Source organism: Hyperolius riggenbachi, chromosome 12 (genome assembly GCF_040937935.1).
Source record: "Hyperolius riggenbachi isolate aHypRig1 chromosome 12, aHypRig1.pri, whole genome shotgun sequence".
Classification (NCBI taxonomy): domain Eukaryota; kingdom Metazoa; phylum Chordata; class Amphibia; order Anura; family Hyperoliidae; genus Hyperolius; species Hyperolius riggenbachi.
In genome coordinates, this window is record NC_090657.1 from 4,880,960 (window position 1) to 4,898,721 (window position 17,762).

The following is a 17,762-nucleotide window of genomic DNA, read 5'->3' on the forward strand; positions in this document are numbered from 1 at the left end:
GGAGGAAAATGGGAGACCAAAGAAACCCAAGGGGAGACCCAGAAAAACCACCATCACAGGGTATAGGTGCCCCTCGCAAATTAAGGAACAGGGACAAATGGGGGTAGAAACGTTATCAATGTAGGCAGAGACAGGAGGAGTGGTGAAGATTGATGATGAAATAGATAAAATGAAGGTTATTAACCTCACAAGTTACATCTGAAATGAGGATGAGATATCTTTACTGTCAAAAGGTTTGCCATTTGTACCCAGCCCTGACCTGGATCTGTTTGAAACCATAAAGGACATACATTTGTTCGCTAGAAAGCTTGCAATCTATAAATACATGAGCACTCCAAATGTGTTGATGAGAAGGGATGAAACAAGGGATGATCATGCTTTGGAAGGGATGAAACAAGGGATGATCATGCTTTGGAAGGGATGAAACAAGGGATGATCATGCTTTGGAAGGGATGAAACAAGGGATGATCATGCTTTGGACATTTTGAACGACCTCTTGGAGGAGAACACTACAGGGCAAATACATACTGGTGCCCCAAAGAGCGATCTGAGTGTTAAAAGCTAATGTTGTCCCTCCTTTAGTACGTATCCATCAATCCAATTCTTTGTAGATGTAGTAGTTAAGGATCTGGAGGACCTTGCGAAATCCTCCAGCAAACATTCCCTACAGAATGAGACCAATCTGACTAAGGGAGAACAGAGTGCCCTTAAAGGGAACCAGAGATGCCAGTAAAAAGATTTTATACATACCTGGGGCTTCCTCCAGCCCCATACACACGGATCGCTCCCACGCCGCCGTCCTCCGCTTCCTGTATCCGGCGGTACCGGGTCCCGTAGTTTCGACCAGTCGGCGTCAGCACGCGGCCAATTGTCCGCATCACAGGGGCTCCCGGCATACCCTTACGCGTGCAGCTGCATACTGCGCAGCCACACGCGTAAGGATATGGAGAGAGCCCCTGCTCATGCGGACAATTGGCCGCGTCCGCCGGAAGTGACGGGACCCGGTACCGGCGGATCCAGGAAGCGGAGGATGGCGGTGTGGGAGCGATCCGTGCATATGAGGCTGGAGGAAGCCCCAGGTATGTATAAAATCTTTTTTCTTTTTACAAGTCCGGCATCTCTGGTTCCCTTTAAATGCCTGAGTGAAAATGACAATTTGGTCATCAAAAAGTCAGACAAGGGCGGAAATATAGTTCTCATGTCACGTGAGTCCTACATTACTATGTGCAGGAAACTCCTGGATGACAAAAAAACAATATAGAAAACTTCAGAGTAATCCTACTGTGATCTTCTATGGGGAACTAGAAAAACTACTAAAATACGCATGAGATAGAAATATATTGGATAAGGAGGATTTTGAATGACTCAAACATCCCACAACTCCAACCTTCTATTCCTTACCGAAGATCCACAAGAATGCCGCCCATCCACCAGGACCTCCGATTGTGTCAGGAAATAATTGCTTAACTGAAGGGGGCAGTAAATATGTTGATCATTTTTTGAGACAGTTTGTTGAAAGTCTACCATCATATCTAAGAGATACTATGGACCTGCTAAATAAGATACAAGACATTAAGGTCACTAATGATGTTTTCCTAGCAAGTCTGTTTTTTGTCCATTAGCCAGTTCCCTATCCAAAGAGTTATGGTCAATGGATCATACTCACAATGGGAGACTGTTAGCAGTGGGGTCCCACAGGGGTCTGTACTGGGTCCAGTGCTCTTCAATGTATTTATTCATGACCTAGTAGATGCAGTAGTGAGCAATGTTGCTATTTTTGCAGATGATACAAAATTGTGCAGAATCATCAACTCTCAGGAAGATAGTGTCATATTGCAACAGGATCTGGATAGGATGGCTATATGGGCACATACATGGCAGATGAAATTCAATGTTGAAAAATGTAAAAGTCATGCATTTTGGACGTACTAATGGTCTAGCACCATACAAAATAAATGGGATACAGTTGGGGACATCAAACTTGGAGAAGGACTTAGGAGTACTCATCGACAACAAGTTAAATAATCGTACTCAATGCCAAGCCGCTGCAGCTAAAGCTAACAAAATTTTGGGATGCATTAAAAGGGAAATAAAAACTCGAGATGCTAGCATAATATTGCCCCTGTTTAACTCTCTAGTAAGGCCACATCTGGAATATGGAATTCAGTTCTGGGCACCACATTACAAAAAAGATATTGCAGTTTTAGAGCCGGTGCAGAGACGAGCAACAAAATTGATACGTGGGATGGAAGGTCTCACTTATCGAGAAAGGTTAGATAAACTGGGTTTATTTAGTCTAGAGAAAAGACGCCTTAGAGGGGATCTAATTAACATGTATAAATACATCAGAGGGCAATATAACAGAATGGCGGATGAGCTTTTTGTCCCTAGGCCTTCTCAAAGGACTAGAGGACATGATCTGCGCATGGAGGAAAAACGTTTTAGCCATTTATTTAGGAAAGGGTTCTTTACAGTAAGAGTGATTAAGATGTGGAATGCATTGCCACAGGAAGTCGTTATGGCAAACTCTATACCTCCATTTAAAGGGGGCTTAGATGCTTTCCTTGCGTTGAAAGACAGCCATGGCTACAATTACTAGGTAATGCCTAATGATGTTGATCCAGGGATTTTATCTGATTGCCATCTGGAGTCGGGAGGGAATTTTTCCCTTTAGGGGCTAATTGGACCATGCCTTGTAAGGGTTTTTTCGCCTTCCTCTGGATCAGCAGGGATATGTGAGGGAGCAGGCTGGTGTTGTGCCTTCCTCTGGATCAGCAGGGATATGTGAGGGTGCAGGCTGGTGTTGTGCTTTATACTGGTTGAACTCGATGGACATATGTCTTTTTTCAACCAAAATAACTATGTAACTATGTCTGGACGTAGAGTCACTTTACAACAATATACGTCATGAATTGGGCCCAAAAAGCGGTAGATCACTTCCTCAAAACACATAGTTTACACAATAAAACAGGACGAGACCCACTGCAACCACACACACATAAACCAAAGGGAGCAGGAATCCGCAGAGCTCATGTAGACATCAAGAAAAAAAAAGGTTCCGCTGCACCGAAGGTTGGGTGAAAAAAAGGTAGGCTTTTATTGTTCCATCAGTGAATACAAAGGATAAAAAGCTCACGCGTATCGGGGCTCATGGTCCCTTAATCATAGCTTGATTAACCTCCTTAGCGGTAACCCCGTGCTGGACACGGGGTAAGCCGCCAGAGGGTGCCGCTCAGGCCCTGCTGGGCCGATTTTCATAATTTTTTTTTTGCTGGACGCAGCTAGCACTTTGCTAGCTGCGCCAGCACTCTGATCGCCGCCAGCCCCCGCCCGATCGCCGCTATCTGATGTGGCGCGCCCCCCCCCCAGACCCTGTGCGCTGCCTGGCCAATCTTTGAACGGGATTTCCTGATCGGAGATCGCCGAAGGCGATCGAAGCGGGCGGGGGGATGCCGCTGAGCAGCGGCTATCATGTAGCGAGCCCTGATTTAAAAAATAAAAAAAACTGCTGCGCTGCCTCCTGGCGGAATTTTTCATACCGCCAGGGGTGTTAAGGGGCCATGAGCCTCGATACGCGTGAGCTTTTTATCCTTTGTATTCACTGATAAAACAATAAAAGACTACCTTTTTTTCACCCAACCTTCGGTGCAGCGGAACCTTTTTTCTTATTGACATAGTTTACACAATAGAGAACACTCTACGTTCCTTCTACAGTTATTGGAATTTATTCTTACCCAAAATTATTTTCTATTTCAGAATCAGTACTATATTCAGACACAAGGATGCGCTATGCGCACCGCATGTGCACCCTCCTACGCAAATTTATTTTTGGGGTGGTGGGAGGATACCATAGTGTTTGGGGAAGAGATGGCTGTGTTTGCACCATGTATTGTGTTCTGGGGTCGTTTCATAGACAATATCTGTCTTGTGGGACGGCCCCAGGACAATGTTTGAAGATTTTGTTGCCCACCTCTATCAGAATGAAATAGGTATGCTTTTTACCTATGAAATCCACTCCGATTCAATAAACTTTCTAGACGTAAAGATTAAAAAGACTTCTGAAGGTACCCTAGATACAAGAATCTGTAGAAAACCAACTTCCATCAATTAGTTATTGGCGTGGGATAGTTACCACCCGGAACCTCTGAAGAGAGGTATTCCTAAGGGTCAGTTTTTGAGGGCCCACAGAAATTGTTCAAATCCAGATGACTTTAATGAGGAATGTAATACTTTGGAAGGAAGGTTTCTGAAGGGGTACCCTAAAAAAGTAATTGACCTAGCTAAGAATAAAGCCATAATTACAAAGCAATCAGATTTACTGATTCCTAGAGAAAGAGAAAAAGGGGCTAACCAGGGCAAAAGTAGAATAAATAATACCTTCACTAATCAATCTATGCATATTAAACAGATTGTTATATACAGGATCTTCTCAAAAAATTAGCATATTGTGATAAAGTTCATTATTTTCTGTAATGTACTGATAAACGTTAGACTTTCATATATTTTAGATTCATTACACACAACTGAAGTCGTTCAAGCCTTTTATTGTTTTAATATTGATGATTTTGGCATACAGCTCATGAAAACCCAAAATTCCTATCTCAAAAAATTAGCATATTTCATCCGACCAATAAAAGAAAAGTGTTTTTAAAACAAAAAAAGTCAACCTTCAAATAATTATGTTCAGTTATGCACTCAATACTTGGTCGGGAATCCTTTTGCAGAAATGACTGCTTCAATGCGGCGTGGCATGGAGGCAATCAGCCTGTGGCACTGCTCAGGTGTTATGGAGGCCCAGGATGCTTCAATGCGGCGTGGCATGGAGGCAATCAGCCTGTGGCACTGCTCAGGTGTTATGGAGGCCCAGGATGCTTCGATAGCGGCCTTAAGCTCATCCAGAGTGTTGGGTCTTGCGTCTCTCAACTTTCTCTTCACAATATCCCACAGATTCTCTATGGGGTTCAGGTCAGGAGAGTTGGCAGGCCAATTGAGCACAGTAATACCATGGTCAGTAAACCATTTACCAGTGGTTTTGGCACTGTGAGCAGGTGCCAGGTCGTGCTGAAACATGAAATCTTCATCTCTATAAAACTTTTCAGCAGATGGAAGCATGAACCCACTTTTGAACCAGAAACAGCGGCCGAAGCGCCTGACCTGGGCTACAGAGAAGCAGCACTGGACTGTTGCTCAGTGGTCCAAAGTACTTTTTTCGGATGAAAGCAACTTTTACATGTCATTCGGAAATCAAGGTGCCAGAGTCTGGAGGAAGACTGGGTAGAGGGAAATGCCAAAATGCCTGAAGTCCAGAGTTAAGTGCTCACAGTCAGTGATGGTCTGGGGTGCCATGTCAGCTGCTGGTGTTGGTCCAGTGTGTTTTATCAAGGGCAGGGTCAATGCAGCTAGCTATCAGGAGATTTTGGAGCACTTCATGCTTCCATCTGCTGAAAAGCTTTATGGAGATGAAGATTTCATTTTTCAGCACGACCTGGCACCTGCTCACAGTGCCAAAACCACTGGTAAATGGTTTACTGACCATGGTATTACTGTGCTCAATTGGCCTGCCAACTCTCCTGACCTGAACCCCATAGAGAATCTGTGGGATATTGTGAAGAGAAAGTTGAGAGACGCAAGACCCAACACTCTGGATGAGCTTAAGGCCGCTATCGAAGCATCCTGGGCCTCCATAACACCTGAGCAGTGCCACAGGCTGATTGCCTCCATGCCACGCCGCATTGAAGCAGTCGTTTCTGCAAAAGGATTCCCGACCAAGTATTGAGTGCATAACTGAACATAATTATTTGAAGGTTGACTTTTTTTGTTTTAAAAACACTTTTCTTTTATCGGTCGGGCGAAATATGCTAATTTTTTGAGATAGGAAATTTGGGTTTTCATGAGCTGTATGCCAAAATCATCAATATTAAAACAATAAAAGGCTTGGAACTACTTCAGTTGTGTGTAATGAATCTAAAATATATGAAAGTCTAATGTTTATCAGTACATTACAGAAAATAATGAAGTTTATCACAATATGCTAATTTTTTGAGAAGATCCTGTAGAACAATGTTGTTCAACAATTAGACCCTGAATTAAGGGACTATCTACCTGAAAGACCTAGCTTCACTTATCGTAGAGGTAGGAATCTGGGGGACACCTTGACTCATTCCCATCTTCAGACAAAATCGGGGGGACCTACCAACAGACCCTTTAAAAGAACATGGCTGGATTTCAGCCTAAAGGGTGTGCACAGGTGAGGAAGATGTAAAGCATGAAATACATGTTGAGAAATGTTGTAATTTCCAGGCACCTAAAAATGGAAGAGTTTTTGAGTTGTTTGACTTTTACATCTGTGAAACTGAAGGTGTGGTATAGGCCACTAAATGCCCCTGCCCCCACCTCTATATAGGAGAGACGACACCAGCAGTAAAAGCTAGGATTCTTATACACCTGGGTGACATAAACCACAAACGTAACACCTCTGTGGCGAGACACTGCACTGAGAAACATCATGGTGATCCATCAGTTTTAAAGTTCTGGGTAATACAGCAACGGCAACTGGGCCCCGAGGGGTCAACCTGGATCTCAAACTAAGGCAACTTGAATCCCAGCGGATCTATCGGCTGGGGACTCTGAATCCTGGTGGCCTAAATGAGGGTTTTACCTATGCACCGTTTTTGTCATTTTTGATTTGGTGTACAATAATCCATAATTAGTTTTGCCATCTCTCCCATTCATATTGAAATATCTAAAAAAAAACATTGTGTGCTTAAATAAAGTTTACTGACGCCAGTATATAAATAGTGGGTTTTCTCCCCCCCAGTAATGTTCTGTCTGACCCTTATTTATCCCTTGTTTTTCCTAATTCAAAGTCCCAAATTCTAATGTTGTTAGTGTATAATGGGTTTAATATATATCAATTCATTATTACACATTGTAGATCAGGACTCCTGATCAGGTTTCTTGTGATCATTGTATTAATATCACTAAAGTCATGAGCAGATAAACATCGTTACAACTTGGCTTCCCTGGCTGCTTAGCGACATGGAAATCCCCTTTGCATGGCTTCAGTGAGGCGGAGCTGACTGTGACGTTTTCTCTGTATCCATTCGTGTGATCGGGCGGCAGACTCCGCCCACTTGGACACGCGTCTTTGCAGTGTCTATTGATGCGACCATAGCGGCGCATCAAGAACGGCGCACCCCACCTCCTATGGATACGTAGGCTGCCGTGTATGCGACCAAAACAGCGCATCTGATTGGCAACTGGGAGGCAGCATTGTAAGAACGTAGCTCATAGGCTGATGACGTTTGATGTCACATGACAGAGTGGACCAATAGGAGATGAGGAATTACGATCTTGAGCTGTAAGTTAGTTTCTCTTACTATAAGCGCCATGATTTTAGCGTAATTAGATTCATCATCAAGTCTACTACGCGTATATATATAAATACTGGAACGCGGACATATTTCGTTGATGTAGTATTTGATTGCTATATCTTCTATGGCGATACTTGATGATTGTACAGATGTCTGAGTGATAGGTCTGTTAACCAATCCTAGGCCATATTTAGGGTGGGGGTGTGAGGGTGGGAAAGGGGTTGGAATAAGCCCTGCCCTCTCCTAAGAGCCCTCACTTGCAGTATAAAAGGGCTACCTGGAGGACATGTTCTCATGGCTGCTATCAGGGCCGGGCCGAGGCATAGGCTGGAGAGGCTCCAGCCTCAGGGCACAGTGTAGGAGGGGGAGCACAATTCATTCAGCTGTCATTCCTAATTGTGTTTGAAGCAAAAAGAAATAAGAAAAGGGGATACATGGCAGTGACTGCAAGCCATATAACTAGATATTAAGGTGTTGGGGAGGTTGTGGGCCCTGTGGCACCTCTTAGTCTAATAGCGATGAGCGTGTGATGGCTGGGGTGACAAGGATGGTGGGGCGCACTTTGGTGTCTCAGCCTTGGGGGCTGGAGGACCTTGTCCCGGCTCTGGCTGCTATTATATAGCCATATTGCTATACCATGCACTGATTATTATTTTCTTGATGTATTTACGCACCTTAGCACTATGTTTAGCACTCTTGCACTTTGTATTGTTCCCTTGAAAAAGCTTCCTCTAAGGAAGTAAAACATGTTGGGTTGCAGGTGGGGGTAGTGTGTGTGTGCGTGTATATATGTGTGTATATATGTATGTATATATGTATATATATTACGTACAATGTTAGAGGGCTTTTGAGGTGAAATCCTCATATACTATTCATACCTACCCGAGTGTTGCCCTACATTTATTCAGTCTTTGGTATTTCCTAGCAGCTTAAATCTAAGCTTTTTAAATTTGATAATAAAAGTTAATTTTTAGTCCTTTGTATAGGATAACTCTTGTGTTATAATCCCTAAATCAGGTCTCTGTGTTGTATATATTGTATATCCAGTTAGCAAAAAAATCTGGATAAATCCAGATATCTTAATTTGAACCGTTTGGAAATCAGAGTCTATCCAGATATCCGAACCCATTATCCGGATTGAAAACCGGAAGTGGCCTTTAACCACTTCAGCCTACAGCTTTGAAAATCTTATGCATCCGAGCAATGTTCACCTCCCATTCATTCGCTAATAACTTTATCGCTACTTATGACAATTTATTGATCTACATCTCGTTTTTTCCGCCACTAATTAGGCTTTCTTTAGGTAGTACATTTTGCTAAGAGCCACTTTACTGTAAATGCATTTTAACAGGAAGATTAAGATAGAAATGGAAAAAAATCATTATTTCTCAGTTTTTGGCCATTATAGTTTAAAATTAATACATGCTACAGTAATTAAAACCCATGCATTTTATGTGCCCATTTGTCCCGCTTATTACACCGTTTAAATTACGTCCCTATCACAATTTATGGCGCCGATATTTTATTTAGAAATAAAGGTGCATTTTTTCAATTTGCGTCCATCACTATTTACAAGCTTATAATTTTAAAAAATTTAATAAGATACTCTCTTGACATGTATATTTAAAAAGTTCAGACCCTTAGGTAACTATTTATGTAGTTTTTTTTTTTATTGTAATTTTTTTAATTTTTTTTTTTAATACAAAAATGTATTTGGGTAATTTTAGTTTGTGAGGGAAACTGCTAATTTTAGATGTAATATAATGTATTTTTTTTATTTAATTAAAGTATGTGGGTGCAGTTTACTATTTGGCCACAAGATGGCCACATTCAAAAAATTCCTGGATGCGAACAATGTCGCATCTAGGAACTAAAATGAAGAGAAAAAGTTTCCTGGGGGCAGAAATTCCACGCTCTCTGATGAGAAAGCGTCGGTATTTCTGCCGGGGACTTAGATCGGTGAATGGAAATTATATTCCCATTCACTGACCGGGGGGGGGGGGTGAGCGGGAGGCAGCGGGACTGACTTCTGGATACCTAATACGTATCTGGATTCACTCGGAGAGTGCATTCCGGATTTATCCAGCTATCTGGAATCCGTATCCGGGTTCGGATACCAGAAAAAAGTTCGGATATCTGGATAGTTCAGGTATCTGGAATCTGAATAAGCATCACTGCTTATACTACATAGAGGTGGTAACATTGTTCAGTGATTGGACAATTATAATTTTAAGTGTGTACTAGGCTTTAGGGTGCATACACAGTCAAAATTGGACAATCACTGACCAATTTTTCCACCTCCCTTTTCTGGGATAAGTTACTGAAAAGGCTGTTGGAGCCAGGCTCTCAAGAAACAACATCTTTGACCCGCTACAATTGGGTTTCACGAAGCAGCACGGCTATGAAACAAGCCTTGACCAGATTTGCAATGAGCTGTTCATGGCCAGAGACGAGAGGTGAGAGTTCCATCCTGATACAGCTTCATCTCTCAGTGGCTTTTGATACAATCCATCATAAAATCCTGCTGAACAGGCTGCAGGAGTACCGCGGTGTTGATGGTTTAGTCCTCCAGTGGTTCTCCTTCCTGGCTTTTGTGTAAAAAAAAAGGTAATGGTTTAATGACCTGGCTTTGGGGGCATTTTGGGAATACGGTTTCCTATGGAAGGAGTCAGCCTATCTCCACAAGACACAAGGACTAGGTCCAGTTACCTTTTATTAATTTTCCTTCTCATGTATATACAGTAGTGTGATGTGTAAGCTTACAAAATGTACAGGCGTTCATTGCAACAAGAGTGTTTATGCTGAGGTGTCAAAGAGTCTCTCGATCATCTCGCCAACTTGCTCCACGGAATACTTGATATATTTATCTGGGTTCTTAGTAAAATTTACACCAGTACCATATCTAAAGGAAGGAAAAACGGAGTTAGACTAAAAAGAGGTAAAACAATAACAAGAAAACGTGCAGAAGATTTTTTTTGTTTCACAGAAAAGTAAGTTTATCAGCTCGGTACTAATGTGACGGAGATCTTGATATATACGGGCATAAAATGCAAAGGTGGATCTTTCAGCTTAAACATTTCCAAGTATTGAGTTTTGTTTTAAAGGAAACCTAAAGGGAGTGGGTATGGTGGCGCCATTTATTTAATTTCTCTTAAACAATACCAGTTGCCTGGCAGTCCTGCTGATCTCGTTGGCTGCAGTAGTGTCTGGATCACACACCTGAAACCAGAATGTGGCTAATCCAATCAGACTTCAGTCAGTAACTCCTGATACACATGCTTGTTCGGTACTTATGGCTAAAAGTAGAATGCCTAGTACACACCATACAATTTTCTGTAAGATTTCCTGTTAGATTATTTTCTGTAGAGACTGGTCACTATCTCTGGTGCATTGTCTTCTGGTTATCTCCTGCTGAGTAGAACAATCCCTAATTCCTTGGCAGATAAATGGTTACATAGATAATTTCCAACATGTTGGAAATTATCTATCTGGCAGGTAAATCTAACAGAAAATCTTAAGGTGACCCATATGCTGGATACACACCATGCGTTTCCGCGTCGAATGCGTCCGTCTATACGCGTCGATTCAATTATTTCCGAGCATTTCCGAACGCATTTCGATGATTTTTAGGTCGATTGCCATGTAAAGTATGTCAAATCGACCCAACGATCCATCGAAGCTTGAATCGGACATGTCGGAAATAATCGAATCGATGCGTATCGACGGACGCATCGAACGCGGAAACGCATGGTGTGTATCCAGCAATGCACTGGTCGATTTGCCATCAGATCGACCAGCAGATACCTCTCTGATCGAATCTGATCAGAGAAGGATCGTATGGCCACCTTTACTGCAAACAGATTGTGAATCGATTTTCCTCTCTGCTCTGGGCTCCTCCAGCCTCACTTCCTGCCGGGGGAAGTTTAAACAGTAGAGGACACTCGGATGGAAATCGATAGTTCGGTCAGCGTTTGCGCAACGATTTCACAGCCGATGTGTGTATCGGCGGGAAAATCGGTAAGTGTATGGGCCCCTTTACTGAAAATTGTATGAAGTGTACCATGCATAATGCTGGAAATACATGGCTCGATTTTCGCGCTAGATTCAACACACGATCGTTTTTCTTGCTCGGTTCTGTGGGCGATTCTCTTATCTTTTGCTCGTTTTTCTTATCTTTTTCCATTGTCTCCCGTTCGGAATCGAGCGCGGAAGCAATCGGGTGGGAGATCGGACGTGTCGGAAATTATCTATCGAGCCATCTAAATGGCTCTAAATTGAGCCGTGTATTCCCAGCATTAGAGACGGAGGCTCAGCAGGACAGCCAGGCAATCTGCATTGTTTAGGAAATAAATATCAGCCTCCATATCTCTCTCAGTACAGATAAAACATTGGGTTTACATTCAGGTCAGCACTAAGTGCAGAGAGTGCAGCATATTACACCGCTGTACCAGTTACCCTCCCCATACCCAGCAATGCAGAGTGTAGTGCAGAGAGTGCAGCATATTACACCGCTGTACCAGTCACCCTCCCCATACCCAGCAATGCAGAGTGTAGTGCAGAGAGTGCAGCATATTACACAGCTGTACCAGTTACCCTCCCCATACCCAGCAATGCAGAGTGTAGTGCAGAGAGTGCAGCATATTACACAGCTGTACCAGTTACCCTCCCCATACCCAGCAATGCAGAGTGTAGTGCAGAGAGAGCAGCATATTACACAGCTGTACCAGTTACCCTCCTCATGCCCAGCAATGCAGAGAGTGTAGCACAGAGAGTGCAGCATATTACACAGCTGTACCAGTTACCCTCCCCATACCCAGCAATGCAGAGTGTAGTGCAGAGAGTGCAGCATATTACACAGCTGTACCAGTCACCCTCCCCATACCCAGCAATGCAGAGTGTAGTGCAGAGAGTGCAGCATATTACACTGCTGTACCAGTTACCCTCCCCATACCTAACAATGCAGAGTGTAGTGCAGAGAGTGTAGCATATTACACCGCTGTACCAGTTACCCTCCTTATGCCCAGCAATGCAGAGTGTAGCGCAGAGAGTGCAGCATATTACACCGCTGTACCAGTTACCCTCCCCATACCCAGCAATGCAGAGTGTAGCGCAGAGAGTGCAGCATATTACACCGCTGTACCAGTCACCCTCCCCATACCCAGCAATGCAGAGTGTAGTGCAGAGAGTGCAGCATATTACACCGCTGTACCAGTTACCCTCCCCCCATACCCAGCAATGCAGAGTGTAGCGCAGAGAGTGCAGCATATTACACCGCTGTACCAGTCACCCTCCTCATACCCAGCAATGCAGAGTGTAGCGCAGAGAGTGCAGCATATTACACCGCTGTACCAGTCACCCTCCTCATACCCAGCAATGCAGAGTGTAGCGCAGAGAGTGCAGCATATTACACCGCTGTACCAGTCACCCTCCTCATACCCAGCAATGCAGAGTGTATCGCAGAGAGTGCAGCATATTACACCGCTGTACCAGTTACCCTCACCATACCCAGCAATGCAGAGTGTAGTGCAGAGAGTGCAGCATATTACACAGCTGTACCAGTTACCCTCCCCATACCCAGCAATGCAGAGCTTAGTGCAGAGAGTGCAGCATATTACACCGCTGTACCAGTTACCCTCCCCATACCCAGCAATGCAGAGTGTAGTGCAGAGAGTGCAGCATATTACACAGCTGTACCAGTTACCCTCCCCATACCCAGCAATGCAGAGCTTAGTGCAGAGAGTGCAGCATATTACACCGCTGTACCAGTTACCCTCCCCATACCCAGCAATGCAGAGTGTAGTGCAGAGAGTGCAGCATATTACACAGCTGTACCAGTCACCCTCCCCATACCCAGCAATGCAGAGTGTAGTGCAGAGAATGCAGCATATTACACCGCTGTACCAGTCACCCTCCTCATACCCAGCAATGCAGAGTGTATCGCAGAGAGTGCAGCATATTACACCGCTGTACCAGTTACCCTCACCATACCCAGCAATGCAGAGTGTAGTGCAGAGAGTGCAGCATATTACACCGCTGTACCAGTTACCCTCCCCATACCCAGCAATGCAGAGTGTAGTGCAGAGAGTGCAGCATATTACACCGCTGTACCAGTTACCCTCCCCATACCCAGCAATGCAGAGTGTAGCGCAGAGAGTGCAGCATATTACACAGCTGTACCAGTTACCCTCCCCATACCCAGCAATGCAGAGTGTAGTGCAGAGAGTGCAGCATATTACACCGCTGTACCAGTTACCCTCCCCCATACCCAGCAATGCAGAGTGTAGCGCAGAGAGTGCAGCATATTACACTGCTGTACCAGTCACCCTCCTCATACCCAGCAATGCAGAGTGTAGTGCAGAGAGTGCAGCATATTACACTGCTGTACCAGTTACCCTCCCCATACCCAGCAATGCAGAGTGTAGCGCAGAGAGTGCAGCATATTACACCGCTGTACCAGTTACCCTCCCCATACCTAGCAATGCAGAGTGTAGCGCAGAGAGTGCAGCATATTACACCGCTGTACCAGTTACCCCCCCCCCCCCCCCATACCCAGCAATGCAGAGTGTAGTGCAGAGAGTGCAGCATATTACACCGCTGTACCAGTTACCCTCCCCATACCCAGCAATGCAGAGTGTAGTGCAGAGAGTGCAGCATATTACTCCGCTGTACCAGTTACCCTCCCCATACCCAGCAATGCAGAGTGTAGCGCAGAGAGTGCAGCATATTACACTGCTGTACCAGTTACCCTCCTCATACCCAGCAATGCAGAGTGTAGCGCAGAGAGTGCAGCATATTACACAGCTGTACCAGTCACCCTCCCCATACCCAGCAATGCAGAGTGTAGCGCAGAGAGTGCAGCATATTACACCGATGTACCAGTTACCCTCCTCATACCCAGCAATGCAGAGTGTAGTGCAGAGAGTGCAGCATATTACACCGCTGTACCAGTTACCCTCCCCATACCCAGCAATGCAGAGTGTAGTGCAGAGAGTGCAGCATATTACACCGCTGTACCAGTTACCCTCCCCATACCCAGCAATGCAGAGTGTAGTGCAGAGAGTGTAGCATATTACACCGCTGTACCAGTCACCCTCCCCATACCCAGCAATGCAGAGTGTATCGCAGAGAGTGCAGCAGATTACACCGCTGTACCAGTTACCCTCCGCATACCCAGCAATGCAGAGTGTAGTGCAGAGAGTGCAGCATATTACACAGCTGTACCAGTCACCCTCCCCATACCCAGCAATGCAGAGTGTAGCGCAGAGAGTGCAGCATATTACACCACTGTACCAGTTACCCTCCCCATACCCAGCAATGCAGAGTGTAGTGCAGAGGGTGCAGCATATTACACCGCTGTACCAATTACCCTCCCTCATACCCAGCAATGCAGAGTGTAGCGGAGAGAGTGCAGCATATTACATTGCTGTACCAGTTACCCTCCCCATACCCAGCAATGCAGAGTGTAGTGCAGAGGGTGCAGCATATTACACCGCTGTACCAATTACCCTCCCTCATACCCAGCAATGCAGAGTGTAGTGCAGAGAGTGCAGCATATTACACCGCTGTACCAGTCACCCTCCCCATACCCAGCAATGCAGAGTGTATCGCAGAGAGTGCAGCATATTACACCGCTGTACCAGTTACCCTCCCCATACCTAGCAATGCAGAGTGTAGCGCAGAGAGTGCAGCATATTACACCGCTGTACCAGTCACTCTCCCCATACCCAGCAATGCAGAGTGTAGTGCAGAGAGTGCAGCATATTACACCGCTGTACCAGTCACCCTCCCCATACCCAGCAATGCAGAGTGTAGCGCAGAGAGTGCAGCATATTACACCGCTGTACCAGTTACCCTCACCATACCCAGCAATGCAGAGTGTAGTGCAGAGAGTGCAGCATATTACACAGCTGTACCAGTTACCCTCCTCATACCCAGCAATGCAGAGTGTAGTGCAGAGAGTGCAGCATATTACACTGCTGTACCAGTTACCCTCCCCCATACCCAGCAATGCAGAGTGTAGTGCAGAGAGTGCAGCATATTACACAGCTGTACCAGTTACCCTCCTCATACCCAGCAATGCAGAGTGTAGCGCAGAGAGTGCAGCATATTACACAGCTGTACCAGTCACCCTCCCCATACCAAGCAATGCAGAGTGTAGTGCAGAGAGTGCAGCATATTACACAGCTGTACCAGTTACCCTCCTCATACCCAGCAATGCAGAGTGTAGCGCAGAGAGTGCAGCATATTACACAGCTGTACCAGTCACCCTCCCCATACCAAGCAATGCAGAGTGTAGTGCAGAGAGTGCAGCATATTACACTGCTGTACCAGTCACCCTCCTCATACCCAGCAATGCAGAGTGTAGCGCAGAGAGTGCAGCATATTACACCGCTGTACCAGTTACCCTCCCCCATACCCAGCAATGCAGAGTGTAGTGCAGAGAGTGCAGCATATTACACCGCTGTACCAGTCACCCTCCTCATACCCAGCAATGCAGAGTGTAGTGCAGAGAGTGCAGCATATTACACCGCTGTACCAGTTACCCTCCCCCATACCCAGCAATGCAGAGTGTAGCGCAGAGAGTGCAGCATATTACACCGCTGTACCAGTTACCCTCCTTATACCCAGCAATGCAGAGTGTATCGCAGAGAGTGCAGCATATTACACCGCTGTACCAGTCACCCTCCCCATACCCAGCAATGCAGAGTGTAGCGCAGAGAGTGCAGCATATTACACCGCTGTTCCAGTTACCCTCCCCATACCTAACAATGCAGAGTGTAGCATATTACACCGCTGTACCAGTCACTCTCCCCATACCTAGCAATGCAGAGTGTAGCGCAGAGAGTGCAGCATATTACACCGCTGTACCAGTTACCCTCCCCATACCTAACAATGCAGAGTGTAGCATATTACACCGCTGTACCAGTCACTCTCCCCATACCTAGCAATGCAGAGTGTATCGCAGAGAGTGCAGCATATTACACCGCTGTACCAGTTACCCTCCCCATACCTAGCAATGCAGAGTGTAGCGCAGAGAGTGCAGCATATTACACCGATGTACCAGTTACCCTCCTCATACCCAGCAATGCAGAGTGTAGTGCAGAGAGTGCAGCATATTACACCGCTGTACCAGTCACCCTCCCCATACCCAGCAATGCAGAGTGTAGCGCAGAGAGTGCAGCATATTACACCACTGTACCAGTTACCCTCCCCATACCTAGCAATGCAGAGTGTAGTGCAGAGAGTGCAGCATATTACACCGCTGTACCAGTTACCCTCCCCATACCCAGCAATGCAGAGTGTAGTGCAGAGAGTGCAGCATATTACACTGCTGTACCAGTCACCCTCCTCATACCCAGCAATGCAGAGTGTAGCGCAGAGAGTGCAGCATATTACACCGCTGTACCAGTCACCCTCCTCATACCCAGCAATGCAGAGTGTAGTGCAGAGAGTGCAGCATATTACACCGCTGTACCAGTTACCCTCCCCCATACCCAGCAATGCAGAGTGTAGCGCAGAGAGTGCAGCATATTACACCGCTGTACCAGTTACCCTCCTTATACCCAGCAATGCAGAGTGTAGTGCAGAGAGTGCAGCATATTACACCGCTGTACCAGTTACCCTCACCATACCCAGCAATGCAGAGTGTATCGCAGAGAGTGCAGCATATTACACCGCTGTACCAGTCACTCTCCCCATACCTAGCAATGCAGAGTGTAGCGCAGAGAGTGCAGCATATTACACCGCTGTACCAGTTACCCTCCCCATACCTAACAATGCAGAGTGTAGCATATTACACCGCTGTACCAGTCACTCTCCCCATACCTAGCAATGCAGAGTGTATCGCAGAGAGTGCAGCATATTACACCGATGTACCAGTTACCCTCCTCATACCCAGCAATGCAGAGTGTAGTGCAGAGAGTGCAGCATATTACACCGCTGTACCAGTCACCCTCCCCATACCCAGCAATGCAGAGTGTAGCGCAGAGAGTGCAGCATATTACACCGCTGTACCAGTTACCCTCACCATACCCAGCAATGCAGAGTGTAGTGCAGAGAGTGCAGCATATTACACCGCTGTACCAGTTACCCTCACCATACCCAGCAATGCAGAGTGTAGTGCAGAGAGTGCAGCATATTACACCTCTTTACCAGTCACTCTCCCCCATACCCAGCAATGCAGAGTGTAGTGCAGAGAGTGCAGCATATTACACCGCTGTACCAGTTACCCTCCCCATACCCAGCAATGCAGAGTGTAGCGCAGAGAGTGCAGCATATTACACCGCTGTACCAGTTACCCTCCCCATACCCAGCAATGCAGAGTGTAGTGCAGAGAGTGCAGCATATTACACCGCTGTACCAGTTACCCTCCTCATACCCAGCAATGCA

General features: G+C 45.7%; 1 protein-coding gene across 9 annotated transcripts in view; it reads right to left on the reverse strand.

The window, feature by feature from the left end:
* Positions 1 to 10,068: 10,068 nt before the first annotated feature.
* EXOC7 (exocyst complex component 7) overlaps positions 10,069 to 17,762 on the reverse strand; it is a 152,599-nt gene continuing 144,905 nt past the window's right edge. For all 9 annotated transcript variants that reach the window (XM_068263601.1, XM_068263597.1, XM_068263604.1 and 6 more), the window contains one exon: positions 10,069 to 10,275. In XM_068263601.1, the coding sequence (XP_068119702.1) occupies positions 10,170 to 10,275 (106 nt within the window). In that variant the 3' untranslated portion in view covers positions 10,069 to 10,169. The remainder of the gene's footprint in view (positions 10,276 to 17,762) is intronic.